This window comes from Rissa tridactyla, chromosome 4, assembly GCF_028500815.1.
Source record: "Rissa tridactyla isolate bRisTri1 chromosome 4, bRisTri1.patW.cur.20221130, whole genome shotgun sequence".
NCBI classification, from domain to species: Eukaryota; Metazoa; Chordata; class Aves; order Charadriiformes; family Laridae; genus Rissa; species Rissa tridactyla.
In genome coordinates, this window is record NC_071469.1 from 2010871 (window position 1) to 2032674 (window position 21804).

The following is a 21804-nucleotide window of genomic DNA, read 5'->3' on the forward strand; positions in this document are numbered from 1 at the left end:
TAATGTCAACACAGACTAACTCCAGACAGGTCAGATCAATCAAAACCGACCACTTATTTTCTGGCAGGTGACCCCATCAGGCAAAGACAACGGAGATGCTGGTAAAGGAGTATTTTCCTGCAACAGAAGGAGCAGATCCTGCAGGGCAATCCGTCAACTCACGGCTAAGCATTTTAAAACAACTATCCATAACCTCCAAGGAAGACTCCAAAAGAGGAACGGGAACAGGAGCGTCCTAAGACGGAGCTGGCAGTACTCAGTTTGCTCCACCAAATGCCAAAGAACTCGGGCAGCGATGCAAAGAACTTCACAACTTCACCGCGGGGGTTGAACAAGCAAGTGTGCTTTGAGCTATTTTCACTCCAACTTTTCCCAAATTCTTTCCTCCTAACGCTGAACTTCCACATGTTTAGTGTGAGCTCTAAAGCAAGTTTCTTAGAAAAGCCTCAGCAATTAGCCGAGCCTTTTGTTTTGGTGTTTTATTTTTCTTAGCTCTGCAAGAACATAAAAGCCCACACACATCACGATGCCACTGGTAAAGGAAAGCCACTGTGTAAGAGAGTCCCATAGCTACAGCACAGTGCCCCAAAAAAGGAAGCCAAAGTTACGTTGTCTCCTTAATGTGACAAACACATCAAGATTTTTCATGAGTTAAGACAAGAGGAAATACGGCTCAGGCTAAGTATAATACAAAGGCGAAATTACTGCTATACATCAGAAAGCACGTATCGCTGCAGACCAAGGGATTTCGATAGGAATGGCTGGCCCTCGGCACCTTACAGGATTCACAATCCAGAAACAGGCAGAGAATTTTATGATATATTCTTTGGAAAGGGTTGCTTTAAGCGAGCGGAGAATTTCAAAATACCTTCTTTGAAAACAATCGCTTTGGTAGCGAACACATAGTAACATTTTACGTTTCCCTTTCACATTATAGCCCACAGCATTTTGCTTGTTAACATCTGTTAACGCTCCCCTTTCTAGGGTGGAAGTGTGCGAACAGCAGGCACGAGCTCTCCGAAAATGTTACGGGCCTGGAGGGAAAAACCTGGCCGTGGCCCAAGGGACAAATACCTTCACTCCGTTGTCTGGGATCTCAAAACTTCTGGCAGGGGAGATCATTTCGGGGTTCGTTGTGATATACTTTTAAGTTCTCTGGCAAAAAAACTTGCAATCTGTGGCCCAAGAGCTCTGATGTAGCGTGGGGTACTAGATCCACAGTATCCTCATCCCGATCTCCCCGGGAATGTCCTGATCACAATGGAGTAATCACACACCTTCGGTTAACGAGGCGCTAACTCCAAATATTCGAGACTAGTGTTAGTATACCGGAAAGGTTAGGAAAAATGTCTTACATTCTGCAATTAAAAAATGCTCCATCAAACAAAACTTGCCGCGGGGTCCTTAGAAAAGTCTGGTTTTTCCCCTCGAAAAGACAACCTGAAGGATCCTTTTTCCAGACATTGGAAGAACACGTATTCAAAACACCCCTTGAACATACATTCCCAAGGAGAACGGCAAAATTCGCAAAGTATTTTTAAAAAGCCTCATTTTTTAGCATTCAAAGCCTAATGCCCTCAAGTCCTACAAAGCCACATTCCTCGCTGACCGTTACATATGTCAAGGCTGCATAAAAAATACAAAGCCTGTTTGTGTTGTCCTGCTACTGGGAAAAAAAACTTCTGAAAAATGCCTTGCTTGGTGAAAAAAAGCTTTCATATCCCCATCTGAGTAGCTCAAAGACGCAATCAATTCTTAATTAAAACATCTGACTGCCAACACAAAAGAAATTGCTTCTTGGCCAAGACCATGAGGACAAGAAACCTCAGGCCAAAAGGTCGTATATTGAAGACAAAAATAATGGAGGAAAGGGGTTTTGGAAGGTGGTGCTGCCTCAACCTAAGCAAAATTTAAGCACCGGCTCGCTGTTACCAGGTAAAATACTGCTACGGGATGGACAAACAAGCTGTCGTGGTCAGCGCTGGCTCAAGGGGCTCGTAAGGATTCATAAATCCAGTGACTAACGCACGATCCAGCCAGATACCGCATTGCTTCGCCTCTTTTGGATACAGATGCCCACACACAGCACCTGACAGTCTGAGCTGCATTCTTCCAAAAAATCACCCTCACCAAGCAAAGGGAAGCACCTCCTGAAGCTGATCGCTCCCCGAAGCAAGGCAAGGAGAATGTCAAGAACCAAAAAAAAAAAAAAAAACCACAAAGCATCCTTCCAGAAAGGGCTTTACCGCAGGTTGTATGTCCTCAGGTTGCGCTGTCTCCGCTTTGTGGCACGCAGTTTGACAAAGGTCCGACCTGTCGGGTCGAAGACGCACAGGACAGTGATGCAGACGCTCAGGATGACAACCCAGTTGCACACCACCATTCCTGCAAAGAAAGAAGTCAGGGGCTCTGCCCGTAAGTCTTGGCAGCATCGCTGCCTGCTTTTCATCACACGCATCAGACCCACCTCTATTGCTGCTGGGCAGATAAAGTTACCCCCCAAATACTCTTGCTGCCAGCTGCAGCAAAAGGAAATCCTCCGGAAAGGCTAGGTTTTCCAGCTGGTTTAGGAGACTGCCCGTGCAGAAGGCCGTTAAATAGTCCCCGAGTACCTAGGGGGACTGCAACATTAACATCACATCCCCCAGGAGACTGGCTGAGATTGAAAAGGAGTTCCAGGAAAACAGTAAAGCCGTTTTGAACTGAAGAGGAACCAGGACTCAGAGACTCCCCAGCCCGACCCTTCCATGGGAACGGGAATTCCTGCCTCAGCGCAGACAGTGCAAACAAACGAACAACTGTTCTGAGCAATAACGGCTCAGGAAAACAAGCCCCACATTTACAGCTCCAATCCACTTCCAACAGTCAATCCTCACACGCATGAATGAATGAGCTCTTCCGAGGCAAGAGGATGTCTGCCCATAGACAGGAACGCACACAAGCCACATTCCAAATACGTACCTAAAGTGACGCTCTTTGCTGTGATATCATTGCAGGAAGTGTAGTACTGCGTTAGCCAAACGATGCCCACAATAGCATAGACAAACTCAATCACCAAGATAGCTGAAACAGAAGGAAGACAATGGATAGTAACAGCACCTCCCTAAGGATTAACAACTGCCTCTCCATCGTCTGGAGAGGAAACCCAATGACAAGTTCTTTAGCAGGACAGTTGCACAGAATAAATGACTGTAGGGCTGGGCCTCAACGCTTCCGAAGGTGATAGTCATGAAAATGAGCCAAAAATGTAATGTGTCCTTAACACTAACTACTCCCTAATGAGGCAAGGGCCACACGCGCACAGACCTGTCAGTGCCTTTGGCTGTATCAGAGGTGTGAAACGATAGCTGTACCCTCTGCCCACTAAAGACTCCTTTAGCTAAGGAGAATCACCGGGTAACACCACCTAGGTCCTAACCACCTCAAACAGCTGGCCTGATTCAAAGGTAGGAAATAAATAGCGTGTATCTGGGATTAATCTTGCTTATTACACTTCGCAAATGTTCCCAGCACCTCTGCCCTTTCCAGTCCTTCCAGTAATAGTTCCCAGGACACGGTCCTTAAGGAGTCATTTACTGGCTCCTCAGCTTTGCACGTTACCATGGTAATGAAAAAGAAACTGGGGGTTGAGAGGGGCTCCCTGAAATAGAAAAAAAAAAAAAAAAAGACAGGAAACACTGCTCTGAAGCATCCATCCTCACGCTTCCCTCTACACATTACAACCACAAAGTAGAGGAGGGTAAATAGCTTAGTAACGCCCAGCAAGGCTTTGGTGGAGCTGAGACTGAACCCATGTTCCAGCCCAACCGACTAACCATCCACCCTCCTTATCTACATGTTGGCACAGTATCTTTCCACAAGTGACTTACTAAAGACTCTCACTAGCCTGGAAAAACGAGTTCAAAGAGCCACGTAGCAAATAATAATTTTCAACAGCAGTGGGCAAGGAACCAGGGCTGGACTTACCTTCTTAACCGAGAAGAACCAGCCCGACTTAGCATCTTAAACTGAGCTAGGCTTTGCCTACCTCGGCTTGTCTCCCCTCTGAAATTACCTGCTGCAGGAGCACAGATAAGGTTTTCCTGGGTTCACATTGGAATTCCTTCCCTAGATTCATATGTACTAAACAGCACAGGCTTAAAATGGGACAGTCACATGGACCTTGCCCACACAATGGTCACACTCCTATTTCTATCATCAGAACCGATGAAGCCATTTAAGAGTAAAAAGCCTCTCGAAACAATCATATACAAGACTCAAGACAGAGTGTAACTACAGATCCTGAACAAGTGTGCAGTTTAAGGCAGACAGGGAAGAAAAGTGGATGTTTCTTGGGCAAGAAAATGGCTCTGTGGCTTCTCTCTACCTCCCTTGCCCCATTTAGTCTGGTTTTAACACGCACTCCTCAAACTGTCAGGCTCTACGTGCTTCCCTAGGGAGACTGCAGTGTGTCTGGGAAACCGGAGAGAACGATTTGTTTGCTATTCACGTTAATGATTTGCACTTCGCACCCAAAGGTGGCAATGTCTCCCAGACAGGCAAGGTTACCCATAATTTTAGCAAATTCTGCAGGAAAACAATGCAGGAAAAACAGGGGTGCAAAACCATGAGATGCTTGGTTTGGAATGGGTTTGACTCTGCATCTCCAAAAGGTTTCTCTCTTAAAATCTTCACTCGGCACAGAAAAATCTCATCAAGTTTCTGTACCTGGAAGACAACAGAACAGAGGAGGGAAGACAAGCTAAAAGAGAAGCCTGGAATGAGACAACAAGGAACAGTCTCTTTTCTGATCTAGTTCTTGGTGGGTGAGTGGAACAGGAAATGTTTTTAGGAAGACAAATATGCACCCAGAGAGAGGATGCAACCAGTGAGCAGGTGGTAAACCTATTTATCTCCTGGTGCCTGGAGGTGGAGTATCAGAGTGCAGGTTGCTGGATGGAGAGATGCATCACGTGTGAGTCAAGAGGTCAAGTACATGTCTCGAGGTAGGCGGGTGTAGATTTAAGTGTCTGTATGAGAGGCAAGGACATGCACATGCCTCGCGGTCAGAACCACCATGATTTACGCAGACATATGCCTGTATCATAGGAAAACGTGTGGAAAAAAGGTGGGGGAGAGGTGTAGATGCATCTCGCTGTGGCAGATCTGTGTGGCGAGACAGAAGGGGAGCATATTTGGTTAGAGGAAAAGGATGTACCTGCATCGCAATGAGGATGACAAGTTAAAGGTTTGCTAGAAAGATATTTGGGGCATTGCATGAGAGTCTTACAGCAATGACAGGGCGCAGTATATGTGATGTATTCAGATGCATATCACATACAAGTGGCCATCTGGATGTCTTTCAGAAGCTGTGTGTTTGTCAGGGTGTGGGGAGAGAAGTCTTCTGCAATAGCAGATGGCAGTGTGGAGGCTGAGTCATTAGGAGGCCTCAGGCCGCTGCCTCTTACCCAGTCTGACATAGAGCACATACTGCATCGAGTCCCGGGGCTCTGTGTACAGGATACTGCCTCGCATGCTGAGCCAGATGATTGCCACCTCTGCGATCATACAACTGAGCAGGATGCCCAGGTAGCCTCTGCCGTGGTCCACCAGGTTAAGCGAGCAGGTCTCGTTGGGGTTGTACACCAGCCCAAAGAGCACCACAGAGAGGATCACAAACCTGCCAGTCACAAACCAGCTTGTTACCAGCAGTAAGCCAAAGAAAGCTGCACGTAATATCCCACACCTGCTCTCCTCACAAAGCTACTGAGGATGCTCAGTGTCCCACAGCTACTTATAATTAATATTAATTTGGCCTGGAAATCTCCTCCCCACAAGCCATCCAGAGGCCCTGCTACCCCGGTCAGAACAATTTGATGACCTGTGTCAAGTCACATTATCCCACAGGATCTGCCACTCCAATTGTTTTTCCTGAGCCCCTGTACAGAAGCACAGCCCCAAACTCCAGTGGACAACCTTGGGTAGCACTGGAGGATGGGGGGAGCTCTGGTCAGGCTCCCTCTTTGGAACTGGAGCTAGAACTTAGAACAGAACTTATCCAAAGAACCAGAAGCTGGAAATATGTTGGTGTCTGTCACAAATGCCCCAAACAAGCCTTCCAGCCGCATGTATAAGCGCAGGAAGAATTACAGCTGCAAGAAACAGGAATAGCCAAAAGAATTCATGGGAGAACTGAAACCATCATTCTGCCATTCTCACTTACCAGGTGGTATGCAGGAGGAAGAGGAAGACGGCTGGCAAAACCAGGTCATCGCTGCCTACAGACCAGCGACGGCGGAACACGACAATCCCTGGCATGGCTAGCGGGTCTGAGGAAGTTCAGCAGGCACGACACTCACCTCCTGGAAAAGAACAGAACCAAAAGATGCTTCAAACCCCTCAGGAGAGCCCCCAAAACCCCACAGTAGCACAAGGACTGCACCTGAGAGCTATCCTATTTAACACCAAAGATGGCAGAGCTTCTTCCTTCCAGCACCAGGGGGCATGGCATGCTCGAGAAGGAGAGCACAGGAGAGGAACGTACAGTTTAAAGAGTGGGATGTATCAGGTGAAGCAGGTGTGTAACTCACTGAACATAATCACCGCTCACCCAGCTCCACTTCACAAGATTACTTGGAATCCTGTTAGGGATGCACGTTGGTAACCAGTCACTGTGGGATGTTCTGGACAGGTTATACCGGCTTCAACTCTAAAGAAGGCCCATTACCAATGTTCTTCCACAGGCAGATCTGCTGCCTTCCCTCTTTTCTCATCCAACAGTTCCCTCGGCAAGCCAAAAAACCCATTAGAAGTTAGTGGCAGCATCTGGGGAAGCCATTGACTGGTTCCCAACAACAAGCACTTAGAGCCGAGGGAGCAAGCTCCTAGGAAATGTCTTGACCATCAGTTGCAGAGAAGCACCCTGCCAGCTCCACATCTCCTTTGTGTTCACGCTGACAGGCACTAACAATTAAAAGGTCGAAGATTGAGGGGCTGGCTGTTCTTCCCTACATTTTGTTTGTATTCCTATTTTTAAAGCCTCACAAACCCTTTTAAAAAAAGAAACAGCAGTGGTAGAAGTCACAAGACTCCACAGGGCTATCCAGACACCTCCTCCCAACACAGCTCTCCCACACCATTTCAGTTCTGCTGTACGTACTCCAGCCTGCTCCAGTCCATGTCCACCGCATCAGGGTGGCTCCGTCCCTCCCTGCAGCACACCCCATCTCCCTTCTGCATTTCTTGCACAATGCACTTCAACCACAACCCACAACAGAATCACAGAATCCCAGACTGGCAGGGGTTGGCAGGGCCCTCTGGAGATCACCCAGTCCAACTCCCTGCCAGAGCAGGGTCACCCAGAGCAGGTGGCACAGGAACGCGTCCAGGCGGGTTTGAATGTCTCCAGAGACGGAGACTCCCCCACCTCTCTGGGCAGCCTGTGCCAGGGCTCTGCCACCCTCACAGCAAAGAAGTTCCTCCTCGTGTTGAGACGGAACTTCCCATGGTCAAGTTTGTGCCCGTCACCCCTTGTCCTGTCCCTGGGCACCACTGAGAAGAGCCTGGCCCCATCCTCCTGACACCCCCCCTTTCAGTATTTACAAGCCTTGATAAGGTCCCCCCTCAGCCGTCTTTTTTCCAGACTGAAGAGACCCAAATCCCTCAGCCTTTCTTCATCAGAGAGGTGTTCCAGTCCCCTCAGCATCTTGGTAGCCCTTTGCTGTCCCCTCTCCAGCAGTTCCTTGTCCTTCTTGAACTGGGAAGCCCAGAACTGGACACAGAACTCCAGATGCGGCCTCCCCAGGGCAGAGTAGAGGAGGAGGATGACCTCCCTCGATCTGCTTGCCAAACAATGACTTTTGTTTGGTTTTGTCAACATTTGGTTTCTGAGATCATGTCTAAGCGGTCTGCCCACAGTCACCAGCGATCTCCTGACTGCAGCAGTCATTCTTGTGCCTCTTCTACGCCCTAAATCCTGTCACGCTTCTTACCTGTGCTACCACAGACCAAGGGTACACCACATGATGACCTGTGCCTCTCCACCCCAAGCCACCATCTCAAGAGCGCCAAGTTCTCCCGACTGATGCATCGCAGTTCCAAGTCACAGCACTTCTATCCTAATCCCACTGACCTCCCAATCTTCATGTTCACGCACCGCTGCCAGAGTGCTCCATCCATGACCTGCAGTGACCATGTCGCTCCAAAGCTGCATCTCCAAAGTAATAACTGTTCTTTGTTACCGATCTGGCAATTTGCTGTTAGGCTCATGGAGGCAGAAATCAAAGTGTCCACACTTGTTAGTTACGACGAACTTAGGATTCCCAACAGCATTTCAGAGGGAATATCAGCCATCATACCTCAATGCACCAAGCAAAAAACAAAACTTGTATACGATGTCTCAAATTTAGTCCTCTGGGTAAAAAAATAAAAAAAAAGGGAGGAGTGACATGATCATATTTAAACTAATTTGAACCTTCCAAGTAAGACAAGTGTTGGTTTTGTGACAGAGCACAGACTGTATCACAGCAGTAACAGAAACTGCCCTGTCACATTAAAACCTATTCACCAGTCAGGTGTGGTTACCCCGTCACTTACCTCCTGCGCAGACCATCTCAGAGGAGTCTCCCCTCCTGTACCGACGCCCACGGCCAGTGGACTAGACATTCCTACCCGTTTCAGTCACCAAGTATTGAAAACCTACACAAATCTTTCACACTTTCCGGGAGATTCCATAGTTAACAGGCTGACACACTTCCAGTACGTTACTCACTTGGGTGAAAGAAATGCTCTATTCCACAAACAAAGCAAATGTGAAATTACAACACCATTTGGATTCACACTTCCTTAGCACATAATAATCAGAGCACTCAGTACATTGCAGCTCTACTTTCAAACTGCTCACTCCTCTGGCCATCTGGCGACTTCTAGCCTTGCTGGGAATAACCCGCCTGCCTGTTATGCACCGCCTGTACGAAGGGCTTATATCTTGAATATTGCTAATCTTGCTCAGTATATAGAATCACAGAATGGTTTGGGTTGGAAGGGACCTTAAAGGCCGTCTAGTCCCACCCCCTGCCCTGGGCAGGGACACCTCCCACCAGCCCAGGTTGCTCCAAGCCCCGGCCAACCCAGCCTTGAACCCCTCCAGGGATGGGGCAGCCACAGCTTCTCTGGGCAACTTGGGCCAGGGGCTCACCACCCTCACAGCAAACAATTTCTCCCTCACATCTCATCCAAATCTCCCCTCTTGCAGTGGAAAACCCTTCCCCCTCGTCCCACGGCTCCCCTCCCTGATCCAGAGTCCCTCCCCAGCTTTCCTGGAGCCCCTTGAGGGCCTGGAAGGGGCTGGAAGGTCTCCCCGGAGCCTTCTCTTCTCCAGGCTGAACCTCCCCAGCTCTCTCAGCCTGTCCTCCCAGCAGAGGGGCTCCAGCCCCCCCAGCATCTCCGGGGCCTCCTCTGGCCCCGCTCCAATACCTCCGTGTCCTTCCTGCGCTGAGGACTCCAAAGCTGGACACAGGACTCCAGGTAAATATGCAGACACCCTTTCCAACATGCTCGTTCACTCTGCCTCTGGCCACCGCAGCACCTTCCAGCCAAGCTCAGAACCTCAGTTCCCATCATCCCTTGGCTGCATCCCACCAATGTGCTTTCCACAACTCTTCCACCTCTCCAGACACAAGCTCTGCCTGCCTTCACCACCCTTCTCCCAGTTTAACAGGCAGGGTACCAGCAAGAGCAACATCTAATGTGAATTCCTTATCTACAGCAACAGATGGGGACGGAGCAGAGCAGCCTGTCACTCACTGTCACACTGGAGAATACTCACTGTGGGACTGTCACTCCTAGCTGTATGCTTACCAGGCACTGCAGAAAGAGTCCCAATTAATTTTCAAAGACTGTCTATAGAAAATCAAAACCATGAGGTCTGGGGCCTTGCCACCGGTTTGGAAAGAAGGGAGATGACAGAAGGCCCGAGGCTATAAAGCCCACAAAAAAAAAAAAAAAAAACCCAACAAAAAAAACCCACAAAAAACCCCCCAAAACTAAAGCTCTCAGTGTGAGGACTCTCTGGCTTCATCCCAGGAGTTACATTTTAAGATGATGAAGATCGGATCTAGTGGAGGAATTGGGAGGAAAGCGGAAGGTCAGGGTGCAAATAGCCTGGAGACCACTGACCCTAGTTTTGCAATAGCAAGAACCCCTTGCACTGTCCCTAAAATCGCTGCTAAGAGTGAAAAATTCCCAGGACCTTGCAAGCTGAACCCCAGTACGAGCATCCCCAAGCTCCCAACACTGAAATTCCGGGGGAAGCACATGCAGGCACAAGCTTTGTGTGCAAGGAGTCCAGAGCCCTTGACCCTCCGATCACAGAGGGATCTACGGAAGCAGAAATCTTACATGGCATGTGGTCCAGCCGCTGCACATCCTTCTCTCTCGTAAGGGTATTTCAGGAAAAGTGTATATCCACGGAGACAGACATCACAAGGGAAGGAGGGAACAGCAAACTCTTCTTGCAGCCATTGAAAATCCCACTCGGCAAAGGGAAGGACGGCGTGGTGACTGCCTGCCGACAGAGCCGAGCATCATCTTCAGAGCAACTCCCTCCCTCCAAGACAGCAACCTCATTTATTCATCGTGGCTGCTGAAAACCACCGAGCCAGGGGTCGTGACTCCCCCCTTCCACACCCCCAACACCCTCTGGAAGGAAGTGACATCATCCCTATTCTGAGGAGATTGTATGTGAATTGTGGGAAGGAGGACCGGGAGCGAGAGCGGGCGATGCTGTCAGAGATGCACAGCGACGGGAGAGAAGGAAAAGCCCTCCAGCAGCAAGCTCAGCATCACAAACCTCCTCCCTCTTGCTGCTGAGAAGCCAGCAGGACCAGGAACGCTACAACAGGGCTTCCGGATGGGTCCGGAGCCCCAGTTGTGTGCGGGAAGCCCCTCGGTTGCAGCCGATAGCATCAGGCAGCGCTTCCAGAGCAAGGCTGGGAAAGGCTCAGGGCCGTTGGTGTCTCCCTCTGGCATGGATTGAATGGCCAGGGGGTGGGAATTGGACTAGACACAAAAGGGGCACAGAGAAGGGGCCACCCCGGTCACAGAAAGGAGAGACTGTTCCAGAGGAGCAGCCTCTCCCAGGCCTTTTCAGCCGTTAATTCCTTGTGACATGCTCTGGGGTATGACAGGATGTGGGGGAAGGGGAGAATTAGCTGTCTGTAGGGGAAGGCTTAGAGAAAAGAGCAAGGGAGAAAAATGCTACAGCGAGACAACATTCCAGCTAAACCTAGGAGATTTAGTCTAATCCAACATCCCATCATGTCTGACATTAGCCTCCGAAGAAGGTATACAAGTAAATACAAGCTGAACACAGCCATAGCTGAAGCAAAAGGGCTGAGTAGATCTTGCACCGCAAGAGACCACCCACACCACGCCAACACCCCAGGAGAGAATCAGCTACTCCCCACCACCCAAATCCACAAGCAGGATTTGCTCTAAGCTCACAGCATCACACAGACACCCAAGGCACATTTGCACCCCCAAAACCACACACACTCACCCCTGGCAAACCCTCACCCCTGGATCCACAAGGGATGTCCACAGACTCACTCAGCATCCCCACCTCCGTCACCCAAAAACCTCCTCCCGGTCCCCACTCAGCCTCCTGCAGTTCAGGCCGTCACCTGCTATTGCTGTCAAGCAAAAGATGGGAGGCCAACACCACGATGAAATCAGAAATAGTTTCTTCTGACTTTAACAGCCCACTGGCGGTGTCTGCAGAGGCACCAGGAGGAGAAACACCCCTGGCCCAATCCGTTTCTCACCTGTCTTTTCCCTCAGCCTGAGACAGTGACCTGCTTCCAACTTCACACAATCCAGGTACAACAAAGCAATCCCATTTAATCTGTGTTTCCCGTCTGTCCGCACCCTCTTCCAGCTGATGTCCCCAAATTCTGCACGCAACCTCCTTCAAAAGGAATTCAGCTGTTCAAAGCCCAGCAATCAGACCTTCATCTTCACTGCTTAGGGCTACGGGAAGCCAAGAAGAAAGGGGATTCCTAGGTCTTAGCTCTGTGGATGGTTGCAGGAGTCACTACAGGACAAAGCCCTTTGCTGCTCTGCAGAAATCCAGCGACGTGTACTGGCACGCTCATCCTCCCAGTGGCACGCGCCTGCAGTACTGGATGAAATGCCACCATGTTCCCAGGGAACGTCCCAGCCCCAACCTGCTGTCCCGCTGAGAAGTCGTAGCCCAGGACTGCCAGCTCTCACGGATCATCTGCTAGAGCCGCTTAGGAAAATCCATCTGGAAAACTGAAAGGCACCAAGCTTTGTGTCATGGCAGCTCAAACAGCAGCATTTCCTCGGGGGGAATTTGCTGCTCCTCGGCTTGCCTGCGCTGCCACAGCAGAGACGTTTCTGGGAGCATCAGCTTCTCTTCCCCGACAGCACAACCAGGTCGCCGTGCCCGGGTACCCAGAGATCTGGGTTGTCTTAAGGGTGACCAAGATTGTCTTGAGTGTGCAGCATGGGCGCAGCAGAAGCCCCAAGAGGAGACTAGGGGCACCTCCACAGTAAGCCCCATGCGTCACCAGAGAAGCCCGGGGCAGTGTCCAGAACACCACCAGATTCAACTCCATCCACTTAGGTCCTCTACAACTGCCTTCTGCCTCCTACCACACAGGATGGCAACCGTGAATCCTCCTCCACAGCACTGCACAACCTTCCTTGTCTCCTTCCAGCAACAGAACCACGTTCCGTCCCTTGCCACTATACCTGCATTTCCTCTTTCTGAAATTATTTATTAGAGCTATTCAAGATCTCTGTGCTTCTGGCAGATGCCAAAGTTTTTACACCGAAGTGAACTAAAAAAGCAACTGCATTTTAAAATAACCACGTTTGACAAATCTGGGTGACCAAAAATTACATTCAGCATGCTTAACCATAGAGCTTCTGACCCTTAAACGTCTGCCGCTTCATAAAATACAAACCCTTGCCCTGAAATAGCGCTTTACTAACAGATGGTAGGGTTCCAGCCCTGCCAAGTCACTCCTCCTACCTGAACCCCACATCCTTCCTTTCCTCAGGAGCGTGTCCCACATGGGACATGGGCTTTCTACCCCAGGTTGGGTCATCGCCCCTGCAGCTCACAGAAACCTCCTGTTCCCATTAAGCATGCCTTTCTATAAGCGCTTACTGTACTTGACGGAAATCATCAATTAGAATTTGGCTCCAGCTTCATCAGCCCTTGTCCAGCTATTTTTAAGGGTTTTCACTGGAGTTCTTTCTGTTTCTGAGCTTGGTTCCTCACAATCTGGGAATTGTTCTTCCCTTGCAGGGAGAAGGGGCGGGGGGGGATGTGGTTAGATCCATACGAAGTGTCCTGAAGCTGGCCAGGAGGCATTTGCTTGCCAATGTCTGCACACACACAAACCCATCTCTCCTCCAGCATCTCTTGCAGGACCCAGTATGCGGCGCGAACTGGATGGCAAGGTCTGGTGCTGTCTGTCTCCGCTGTACAATTCACCCATAACAACCATTAGCAAGAAACAGCAGAAACAAGCAGTAGGACAGATGAAAAAAAAATATCCAAACTTTCAAAAAAGCGCCCTTCCAGGGTGGGAATATCTCAGAGCATCTTAGCAGAGGGAGGAACACCTACTCGATGTGGAACAGAGGCTCGTAATATAATGTGGGGATAAACCGCACAGCACCAAAGGAAGACGAGTGGCGAAAGATCTCTATTTTACAAGTGGCGGAAGATCTCTATGGCGAGCGATGCCTGCAGGAATTGCAGGGAAAGCTTCTTCCCTGGGGGGAGATGCTACAGCAGCTGCCAGAAGGTTGTGAGGATAGTTCTAGCATGACTGACTACAATTAAGGCAACAGATCTGTACTTTAAAGACTATTGTATGCGTTAATGTAACGCCTAAGAGCCATATTTACAACCAAGCCCCAGGCCACTGCGCACAGTCAGGGAATGCTGGCAAAAATCAATGGTGTCTAAGTTTGGAGTATCAATTTCGCATCTACTTTTAAGATTCTCCTTTACAGTCTCCCATTTTCCAAGGAGAAGGCAATAAAATGAGTCAGTGGCAGAGCCATGGGACTAAGCCATCAGGTTTGAGAAAGGAAAGGTTCAAAAAGTCTCTTGTGGCTTGGCACATTTCAGAGGCAGCTCCCCCAGGACGAGGCCACCGCACCACAATCATCTCCCTCCAATGTCATCATTACACAACTAATATGATTAGGTGAGATCTGGAACTACAATACTGCCCACTGACACAAATACCCAAAATACATCTCGGAGAATAAACTGACCTTCAAAACCCAGGGGACAAGAGCTTACCTGCACATCCCACCAGCTTAAATCGTAAATGCTGGCTTATATAAATACACCCTTGGAAGTGCAATGGTGATGGTCACAGGAATACACTGGTAGTAACAAGAACAGACTGGCCAGTTGGCCCAGTGCTGGCCCATCTCCATCTCAGCTTATTCCTCCCTAATGTTCCTTCAAAGCCCCTTTGCCTCAGGCAGCATAAACACATCGAGATGTTTTCGAAGCACACGTGCTCCTTGCTTAAATCCATCTTCTTTGTCCCTTTCTCCAAACAGCTCTTGCCTTGGGTAGAAATAGCTCTCACCAGTCCCACACTATCTTCAAACACAGACAACATCTCCTACCTGTTACCTTCTTGAACCTCGCAGCCTTACAATTTATACCCTGGAATTTCAAAAGCCACTTATCAGAGTTTTTCTGAAATGGTTCCTCTTCTCTCACGAGGAAAAAAAAAAAAAAAAAAATCAGCTCTCAAAACCTTACTACTAGTGCAGAAGATTCAGTATCACCTTTGCTATTCACTCCAAACTCATTATTTTCCTATAGAACAACGCAACCGCAAAGGGTCCAACACTGCCCTTGAGCAATGGTATAGATAACCCCAGGTAGCCTAAGCCATTACCTAAGACATCAAAATCCACAAGTATTTTTAAAAAGAGATGCTAGCATTCAAATATTTAAGTCAGATTTTTGGGCTCTGCACACAAAGGGTTCAAGTTTTCAAGCACTTTTTCTGCAACTACAAGGATTAGTACTTTTGCCCTAACAACAACATGACAGAAAGTGATTGTTTAAGGAAAACAACAACAAATACACTGCAAGTTGGCAACAGCTGTTTTCCTCCATTCAATGGAGTCACACAAACACACAACATGCAAGGGGAAACCCGGCAAAAATGTCACTTTTAGCCTGGGACAGTGGCACATTTGCTTTTGGAGGGCTGGTAGGCATACATACCACTGCTGCCTTCAGGAAGGAAGCTATTCTTTGCAAAGTTGAGATACAATTTGAGCTGAAATATATTTTCTGAATTATTATTTTTTCTTATAGAGACACCAGAGCAACCAACGTATCTGCTTGGTACGTATTTGTCTATACTGGTGTTGTCTTTGGAAAAAAAAAAAAAAGTATTTTCTTGCAAATATCATTGGTTTTAGTGCAAGAGGATGGAAAGGTCTTAAGTAAAGTTAAATGATACCAAAACACTATTCACAGCATTTGTTCACTCCCCCCCCCCCTTTTTTTTTTCTTTTTCCAGCTGGGATACTCCACGGGCCAGGATTTGTCCACAGACAAAAAAAAGGAAGAAGTGTGTAGGGATAAGCAGTCCTCTGAAAAGCACTTTCATTTGAGTCCATAAAGACAGCGATCACCATGAGCCATTTCAGCTGCCCAAATTAAAGGAAGAATAATGTTCTGAGAGAAACAAAGGGAGCCTCACCCTACAGCTCCAAGACTACTAGGACATTTCTCCTTGACCTCAGTAGGAGCACAATTTAAACTCCAAGCTTCATATTTGTCAGACTACAGAAAATTAAAAGTCTTGATGAATAACTGGTCAAGAAACAAGGGAAGTTGACAGATAAGCTTACCTTAAAATGAGCCACTTTATTGAAAACCTAGGAGTGGAGAAGGAGCGCAATCCAAGTCTGCTGACACTAATTTAGTTAAAAACAACACCCAATCGTTGTATCAATGCCGACATATCTGCAACCACCTACATTTTGTGCTAGCGAAGCCCACAATCTGAGCTTTCTGACAATTCCAAGCTCAAGCAAAAAAAAATGTCCAAGTTGCTAGGGGGAAAAAAAAAAAAAAACGTATTAAAAAGTGAAACTAATTTTGTATTTTAAATAGAACTTGCTGTTCTACAGGGTAATAAAATCTGCTAATGTTTAATAGTCAGCAATCAGTGACAAGAAAAGCTGGGCTTGAATGGTGCAGGGGAAGGACGTGGAAAAATATCGTTCGGATGAGCTGACCTAACTCCGTAGATACGAGCATCTCTCAAAAATTCTGAGCACCCCAAATCTGAGTAGCATCCGCCGGCAAACAACCCTGGCCAACCCACACTCACATATGTGGTACAACAGTCTAATTTGCCCTGGACACAATTATTAGGGATCGAAGTTCTTTGTTTTTGTTGTAACGTCCCATGGCTGTATTCAAAATCTGTTAATTCACGGTTGTAAACCACACAACCATTAATTTGTCTATAGGAAAAATAACAATGGCTGGGTTAAGTCAGCCAGGGCAGAATGAAGTGGTAAATGGTACTTACGAAAGGAGTATTTCAGATGTAGCTGACTGGTGCCAATATGACAGCCTCATTTCTTTAGGCAAGCTATTTTTTTTCCACTACAATACTGGTAAATTCAAAACCTGTCAGTTTTACTCCACCCTGGAATGCTTACCAGATCAGCCACCTTAAAAAAAACAGGAGAATAAATAAAAAAAAAAATCAGGAGGAGCATCTTTCAAGGTGAAAATAAATATATTCAGCAACGTATCCCTTCTACAGCTAATCTTGAAGTGACCTGCCTTTAGGAAGAGAGAGGACAATCCCTGCCACGCTAAAAAATAACTGTCTCTCTACGATATGGCAGGCAGGCTCCCCGGCTTCCTAGTTTACACTAGTGGGCAAACAGTTTTCCCAATAACTTGACTCATTGCTTCAGGAATTCCCTAGAGGATGAGTCACATCCAGGGAAAGCCACCAGTCATTCTACGGGAGCTAAACGGGACCACCGCTGCCAATACGAGAAGAGTGAAAGAAGTGGGAGAACAGAAGATCGGTGCCAAACTCGGGGAAAAAACTGTGCGGTCAACACCACCGCTCCTTGGCAGTCCTTCCCGGCTCTTCTCCCCAAAAAACGTGCCGGCGAGCAGCTGCACACCTGTCCGAGCAGCGGAGAGGCAGCACCAGGCTCCCGAGCAAACGGAATCACCGCGGAACTGTTTCCTCCACATGCAACTGCCAGGACAGAAGGAGGAAACGCTGTCTCTGCTCACAGACCGCTTGATACAGGAAGGGAAGGTGGCTCTGGAAGGAAAGGATGCTAAGGAATTAAAAATTGCCTCCTTCTCCCTCCACGCTAGCACTGGAGGGGATATAATCAAGAGTAATAGGGACACAGGCAGAATTTCAGGGCCTCTAGCTCCTCACTCTGCATTGCAATCCCCTCAACACCAGGGTTCACAGACTGCGCTTCTTTTTCTGCTCCACAACCCACTACAACTTATCCTGGGTTTTTGGTTTTGGTTTTTTTTTTTTCCTTTTCGCACATCCCATTGTTGAGCGGTTAGGCAGGTGTATGCCCCGTTGCAAATCAAAAATGCTGCGAATCATTGCGATGTGGCAAACTGTTTGGTAGACTACACCCTAACGCACCTTTTTTTAATACAATTTGTAATCATTAAATGTGGATGTTAACGGTAGGAAACTGCCAGGCTCAACTATGTTGGAAATTGGCTTCTGAGAATCCAGACCTTACTTGGATACAACCCACTCATTTTACTGGTGCTGCCCGTTTATTTCAGCGATTTCCCCCCATCATGGCCCTGATCATGGGACCCTGGGCTGACAGCTCTATTTCTAATCAAGCTTCTGGCCTCTACGTTGTTCCTCTGGTCTCCGCATTTTACATTTGCACTAAAATACATCTGCTGATCTCGTCGGACGGCTTGTGCCTCCGCTTGGGTTCAGATTGCCGCTTTTGCTTCGTATTCTTTACTTTGGGCAAGAACATGCCTGTATCTTACATTCTTAGAAATCAGACTGAAAAGATTGGGTCATGGAGGTCATACACCCCAAAGGCCACGCATGTTCTGTCATGTCCTCAAATCACCCAGGACGAGATCTGAATTTAAGAGCGCTCTCTAGGTTATCGTAAATGACTCAAACAATTAAGCTCTCACTGCTTTTCCGTGTCATTCACCACTAAGGATTGCTTCTTATAACTTGCAACGAATTACCCTTTGCGCTAAATGTTCTCCCATTACATCTCTACTCCCCCAAACAGCTCCATGAATGCAGTTAACCCATTTCACAACAATCTTTTAAACAGGTCACTCCAAAACCACGAACTCCTAGAAGCCCACCTCTCCTGTCAGTCCCCCACAATCCCCGATCCATGTTTTTTTCCAATGTTCAAATAAAACTCCCAGTAGATAGACATTAACACACTATTCATGGGGTCCACCTCATTCTGCAGCAGTGTTTCAAAAAGGGAGTATTCTCAACTGCTGTGATTGCCCTGAAAATGTATTTCAGGGAATATTTCCCATGTCTGTATTTCATCACAAATGCACACATCTGCCTTCTCCCTTTACTCCCCAAATCTTCCCAGGTTCCCCCTTTCCAATAGCTTATTCCTCCCGAGAGCATCAGCCTTGCACCTTATGAAGCAGAATCTCTCCTTTTTCTTGCCCACAACTCTGGATTTCTTAGAGCCTTCCCTGAAAACTAATCTAACATCAGAATACACCTCAAGCAAGGGTATCAGTTATTCTTGCAAACACATTTAATAAAACAGACCCTAAAGCAGTATTTACGGCATCCCGTTTAGAAACCTACTTCTATATTAAGATCGTTCCCCCTCCTCAGTATAAATCTGACTTCACAGAAGTAACCTCAAAAAAAAAAAAAAAAAAAAAACCACACAACACAACATCCTGAATCCATTTTTTTTTTCTCCAGTGAGACCTTGTGAAGTCTAACGATCTCCTACCATCCAGGGGACTGCTGCTTTCCAGAGGAGGGCTTCTCTCGGCACAAATCCCGGCCACGTGTCCCTGTGATGGAGCAGATCCAGTTTCACTTGAATGTTTACGCTGGGGCCTTAATGAAGTAAAGATCAAACACCAAAGTAACGAGCTCTACCTGCTGAAGGATATGTGTGTTGCACAGGTAGGCATTTTTACCAACGCAAGTGTTAGCGCCGCAGTGACTACCTTTAATATACGCCCCACACAGCACAAACACCACATCGTATTTGCTAAAATCCTGTAGCAGAGAATGGTGAATTTCAGCTTGGAATTTTCCTTGCCTTGGATAATAACACTTCCATATATACACTGTAAGAGGCCTTACAGCATGTGACAACAGAGCATTGCCACCGTCTGTCACAGAAACACAGATATTAACCATCTGTATCTGTACGCTGACCCTCTGTGGTTCTCAATCCATCACTTTAAAATCTGAAAAGCTTCCTTTTGAGCACCCAAAGGAAACAGGCTTTCAAGGTAAATGACAGCAGAACAGCTTTGTATTGACTAACATGCTTTTCTCATCCTAGACCAGCCCCAATTAGTACAGATTAGAATCTTAAAAAGATTTTTTTTTTCTATTGCTTCTAAGCTCAAAGTGAACATTTAAAGCCTAACTCTGGATTTTCAGATGCTGGTTTCTGCAACTTCAGAAGAAATGTGGTTCTGCCCCTCCCATCTCGTGGCTTCCACCTCAGTGCACGAGAACAGCCCTTGAAATAAAACAAACGATCAGGCTAAGTAGTCCCAGAAGAAAAGAAAAAAAAAAAATCTTTCCTTATTCCTGCAGGGAGAACAGAATCTTCTAAAGAAAGCTGCCAGCTCTGACCCGGCTCATGTAAAGCTTGCTAATTACAGTGAAAATCTGAAGAAAGCAAGAGCAGGAGGGAGGGAGAGCCAGACTCCAGCTCTCCGGCTCACACAAATGACAGCTTGAGCAAACTTTTCCTGCCTCAGTGGTTGCTGCTATAAATAACACCCTCCAGGGCTCCGTGCTGCCGGAACCCAAATCCCAGTCACCTCCCAGAGACCCTTCTGGGATCTGCACTGCTCTGGACACACACAGTGCTTTACAAGCAGCCTCCTTCCATGGTTACGCACACACCAGCGAGCTTCTCCTCCCTCACACATCCTCCCAGACCTGCCGGTGACAGCACCTTCCTGCACTCAGAGCAGTCCCGTTCTCACACACACCCCTATGCACACCAATTTCTGAAAGCCTCCCTTGTCTCCTCACCCAGTCCTTTGGATTTTATACATCTTTTCTCTCCTCTGGCAGCCCACTCCCCCATTAGACTGTCATTCTCTTACTCCCTTTTCTTTTTCAGTCTCCACATTTTCTGTGGCTTCCCCTGATTCCGCTGCTTTGCAGCCCTCCATCTATTTCTCCATGTTTTTTGTTGCTAAGATGCCCTGGAGAATCTCGAGAGAAGCAGAGCTCCTCCTTGCCAGCTGCTGCCAGCTGTTCGCTAGCCCAAAAGGCTTGTCCGTTAGGAATCACAAGGAAATCACCGAGGAAGAGCGCAGCGTGCCTGCAAGAAGTAAAACCACCAACTGTTCAGCGCATCCAGCTCCAACTCCCTCCCGGCTTAGGAAATTAAGTCCCAAATTCAGACCCAGTGGACATCAAATCCGGGCAGTTCCCCCATGACTTAGTTTGCTTTCCCTCTAGCCACTTTCTCCAGCTGGTGCTTCAGATAAAGATGCTACAACCGCACGTGCTGCAAGAGGCACAAGAAAGCAAACAACAGAGTAGGTCCCACACCTCTACATACCACCCATCGCCGGGACAAGCAGACCAAACGTTTCCTTCTCTTCCTAGAAATTCTTGCTGGTCAGTGCTTCCCTAATGACACAGCAAGATAAAACCTGAAATCCTGGGCTGAATCCTGCCAAGCTTGAAGGCTCTTCCTGAATCTTAGATTTGGATGCGTGCAATAGAAGGCAGGAATCCTATTTTCATTTTGCTTATGTAAGCAAGGATGAATCAAGCCCAGGTTTCTCTGATCTCGTGTCATATATAAGCCTTATATATATCTCTCTCTCTTTCCAAAACCCAGAGCTAAAAAGCCCTTCTCTTCAGACAGAGCCTCCATTAGCTACACTTCTAAACACCAGCACACACATCCCTCCTCCGCACCACCCACGCACAGCACCTTCTTCTGCACACACATACAGCATGGATTCGGCACGCGAAGCTCCTTCACAAACCCTCCGGGCCCTCGGTGGCTGTGCCGAGCCCCGCGGGTAACAGCACACACACCTCAGCCCACCCCTCGTGAGCAAGTATCCCGTCCTGCTGCTCCCCAGGGAGAGCCAGATCAGTAGAGACCTCAGTTTCTAGCTCAGTAATTATTTAGACAACTCAATTTTAGAAGATCTCCTATTTCAGTTCTACAGTCCTGTAGTTTTCCAGCTACGAGTCCTGCAAATATTCTTAATTTACTCCAACTTTTTTCTTGTTCTGTCACAGAGCTCACAGACTTCTTATGCCTGCTTTTCTCTGTGGGTTCATCACTCTAGTGTGTGGAACAGCTAATCACCATCTCATCCTCTGCTCCCCAAACGTCTGACAAACTACAGGCAGCACAGCCACATGTTCTGTCTTCAGCCAGGGTCCCAGGCATCTCCTCGTGGCATGCCCAAGTTTTCACACATTGCCTAAATTATCACTCCCCAATTTTCTTCAGGTGTCTCCTTGCTATATTGACCATCTA

General features: G+C 47.7%; 1 protein-coding gene across 17 annotated transcripts in view; it reads right to left on the reverse strand.

Moving 5' to 3' along the window:
* Window positions 1-21804, reverse strand: part of DAGLA (diacylglycerol lipase alpha) — a 76108-nt gene that overhangs the window by 35840 nt on the left and 18464 nt on the right. For 5 of the 17 annotated variants that reach the window (XM_054201531.1, XM_054201533.1, XM_054201532.1 and 2 more), the window contains 6 exons: window positions 15913-16746; window positions 10378-10543; window positions 6203-6341; window positions 5448-5659; window positions 2962-3063; window positions 2247-2385 (listed from right to left, as the gene is read on the reverse strand). In XM_054201531.1, coding sequence (XP_054057506.1) covers window positions 2247-2385; window positions 2962-3063; window positions 5448-5659; window positions 6203-6297 — 548 coding nt within the window. In that variant the 5' untranslated portion in view covers window positions 6298-6341; window positions 10378-10543; window positions 15913-16746. Of the gene's footprint in view, window positions 1-2246; window positions 2386-2961; window positions 3064-5447; window positions 5660-6202; window positions 6342-6421; window positions 7202-10377; window positions 10602-10828; window positions 11432-15912; window positions 16747-21804 lie in introns of those variants that run through there. The other 12 variants (XM_054201526.1, XM_054201536.1, XM_054201530.1 and 9 more) reach the window with 12 other exon arrangements.